Genomic DNA, 3,579 nt, shown 5'->3' with positions numbered 1-3,579 from the left:
AACCTCCCCTCTTAGAAACTCTTTCATTACAATCCCTGCTCCTCTCTTCTCTGTTCATCCCTCACTTTTAGTGTCAGATTTTTAACTATGTCTGCACAGCCCTTACATTTTGAATATTTTTTCTTATTCCATTTTTAACCCAAATTCTAGAAGACTTTCTGAAATTGTACCTCATCCCACCTCATGCTGATATTTTCTGCCCCCATGAATATTTACATTTGGAAATCCACTCTTATGACAAACATGTTTCTGCTTTCCAGAATTGCCCATGGGAAGGTGTGCCTGACGTTCCTTTTATAAACTGCCTGGCTGTTGAGTATGAGTGAACTTAAACATGTTTTGAGCGTGCTAAAGGGCTCTACCTCCTCTGGCGATAGCACTGCTTGGAGAGCTGGGCTCCTCGGTCCTCACCTTGACCCCTGGTTGTGAACAGCTGGCTGCTTTCACTGGGCTGTTTCCTTAAAGAGGAAGGACCTGTCCATACCCAGGGCTGAGAGAGAGACTGTTCCCTCAGGACTCATGTGTGTTCAGATGTCATGTCTCCCACACAGACGACTTGGCAGAAGATACTTGGACTTTCCCATTGTATCTGCGAATTAGATCTCCCATGATTCTCAAGGAGACCGACTAGTGTGTCGTTTAGGATGAGACGATGGCTTCTCATGAATGACCCCCGCCCGGGAGCCACCACGGAAGCCCAGGAGTCAGCAGTGACTCAGGTGGGTCCTGCCACCAGCCAATGGCGTATGCCCAGGTGCTGGTCCCTCCCACCCTGAGGCCCAGAAAGGCTCCTGTAGGAGAGGGGCGAGACTGAAGTCCCTCCACCCCTTCTCCACCCAAGGACACCTCACCCCCAGCACCATGTGTGGCTACTACGGGAACTACTACGGAGGCCGCGGCTACGGAGGCTGTGGCTATGGAGGCTGGGGCTATGGAGGCCTGGGCTGGGGCTCCTGCTGTGGCTTTTGTGGACTGGGCTGTGGCTATGGCTGTGGCTCTGGGTATGGTTATGGCTGTGGCTATGGCTATGGCTCCCGCTCCCTCTGTGGCTGTGGCTCTGGCTGTGGCTGTGGCTCTGGCTCTGGCTTTGGCTACTACTTTTGAGGAGGCCATGGGGACTCTCACCCTCTGAATGTTTAGCTAGTGGTTCCCCAGGTCTGCACCCACTCGCCGATGCCTCCCCATCAGGTGATTTGTCCCACAGCACTGCCCAGCTCAGATACGATTTGCTGGGCTGTGGCGTCTGCATCCGATGCCACCTGATATCTGGGAGAATAAACTCATCCTGGGAGCTCATGTTCCCCTTCACATCAGGATGATGTCGGTATCACTGCTGTTTTTGTAATTTTATGTTACGTTTGCTCTTCGTTGCTCTAATAAATTTTAAATTTCCTAATGAATCTGGAAGAGAAAACTCATCTCCTTTCATTTGTCAGGCAGTGTTTTCCTTATTCTTTTGGCTGCTCATAGGATAACAATCATTTATCCTTGGGAAATATTTTTCTTCAATATTTCTCTTTGCTTTACTGGTTCCATGCTGTGTAACCATGGAAAGATCTGTGAGCTTTGTGAGTCTCAGCTCTTCTCTGGTAAAAAGAATAGGAATTTGCTTCCCTCATGATGATTGTAGCTCTTTATACCATTGCTGTATAGATTTATATAGTCTTTTACTTGGTACTCAGGTCATATAAAAAATTAAAGAACGTGACATAGCTGGTTTGGCTCAGTGGATAGAGCCTCAGCTTGCTGACTGAAGGGTCCCAGGTTCAATTCCAGTCAAGGGCACATGCCTGGGTTGTGGGCTCGATCCCCAGTAGCGGGCATGCAGGAGGCAGCCAGTCGATGATTCTCTCTCATCATTCATGTTTCTAGCTCTCTCTCCCTCTCCCTTCCTCTCTGAAATCAATAAAAATATATTAAAAAAATTAAACAATGTGAATATCTAAATTAACATTTAAACACAGAGATTGTCTAACTGGCTAAAATCGGACTCATTGTATATTTTATATAAGAAAATCACTTTAAATATAAGTGTGTGTGTATGCTCATGCATGTGTGTGTCTAAACAAGAATTTGTAGGGAAATAAAACATTTTGAACTGAATGAACATGAACACAAAAGATATCAACATGTGTGATATGCAATGAAGGCAGTGCTTAATGGAATTATGGCAGTCTATTTTATATCGAAAAAGCAGAAAGTTTCCAAATCAGTAATTCAGGAATCCTCCAAATCATTAGTAAGGAAGCACATAAAGGAGGAAGGAAGGAAGGAAATAATATAGATAACAGCTGAAGTCAGTGTCCTTTTTAAAAAAAATAGGAAAAATAAATGAAACTAAAAGCTGGTTCTATGAAAGGTTTAGGTTGATAAACCTTTAGCAAGACTAACGAAGAGAAAAGGAGAGAATGTGCATTTTATCAAGAGCAGGAATGAAACAGAGGCATCACTACAGACCCTATGGCCATCACAAGGTCAGGAAGGGGTCAGGCGTGTTTGCTCAGCTCCTCACTGACACAGTGGCTGCTCACGGTGCCGGGACTGCACACATGTGTGGCTTACTGAGCCACCCTTCTCCCTGGGGGCCTAAATTTTGCTGGTGTCTCTCTGATCTCAGGTGCTGAGTGTCCAGGGGCTTCCTGGGCAGAAGTGATGTCACACAGATGCACCGTTCCCTTTGCTGGGCGAGAGCGAGCTCTGTGTGGCCCCGTGGAGGAGAGACACGAGACGCCTGCCCACGGACCCCCAGAAGCTGCCTGCTCTTCCCTGCCGACCCAGCTGTGCACCCCACCTCTCTCCTGTGACAAATCTTCGCCGTGAGCACAATTATGTACTGAGCCCCCCAAAGCAGAAAGGGGGTGGGGACCCCAACACCATGGGACCCCCTGGGAAAGCACAGCTATATTCATGTGGAACAGTCAGCCATTTCCAGGGTCTAGGGGTTTGGAAGGCAGTGGCTGAAAAGGGGGTTGGAAAAAGCCTGAGGGGTTTTGGAGGGAGGGGTATGGCCCCTTTTAGGATTTGATTACGGCACCTGTACCACGACACTAGGTTTTTCAAATCACAGAACTGCACGTTGCAAGAATGAGGTTGTCTGTCCATGTTTTTGAGGGGAAAACATAAGAAAGTACTTTGAAGCAATGCAGACCTCACAGGTGGTAGTTTGTGGTGGAAAATTATGCAGAACATTTACCATGGGCTATGCAAGAGTTACACTAACTGAGAAATATGATTGCACTTTGTCTGAGAACTCCAACAATGAAGACATGATCCCCTCTTTAGGAGAGGAGGACATTTTCAAACATTCTTTTCTTTTCTTCTTCCCCTCTCCAATTTTACTTTCCTTTCTAGTTTATTTTCTTTTTCCCCATCACCAATTATCCCCCCTGTACGCTCTTATCTCCACCCACCGCCTCCCCTCATCACCCTACAGCTGTCCGGTTCCATGAGTTCTTTCTCTGCTTCTTTCCTTTTTGCTCGATCCCTCCACCCAGCGCCTCCCCTCAGAGCTGTCAGCCTGCTCTGTCTGTGAGTCTGCCTCTGTTTTGCTGGTAGTTCAGTTTGTTCGTTAGATTCCAC

The 3,579-nt window shown here is 47.0% G+C and overlaps 1 protein-coding gene across 1 annotated transcript; it reads left to right on the top strand.

Annotated features, from left to right (window-relative positions):
- Window positions 1-861: 861 nt before the first annotated feature.
- On the top strand, window positions 862-1,104 carry LOC307097245 (uncharacterized protein; the record flags this gene model as incomplete). Its single annotated transcript, XM_079767246.1, has 1 exon — window positions 862-1,104. The coding sequence occupies one exon, from the start codon at window positions 862-864 to the stop codon at window positions 1,102-1,104; it is 243 nt and encodes an 80-aa protein (XP_079623372.1).
- Window positions 1,105-3,579: the final 2,475 nt, after the last annotated feature.

The sequence above is a fragment of the Cnephaeus nilssonii genome (genome assembly GCF_951640355.1).
Source record: "Cnephaeus nilssonii genome assembly, chromosome: 3".
NCBI classification, from domain to species: domain Eukaryota; kingdom Metazoa; phylum Chordata; class Mammalia; order Chiroptera; family Vespertilionidae; genus Cnephaeus; species Cnephaeus nilssonii.
Note: the sequence above shows the minus strand (reverse complement) of the source record. Positions and strands in the feature narration are given on the sequence as shown.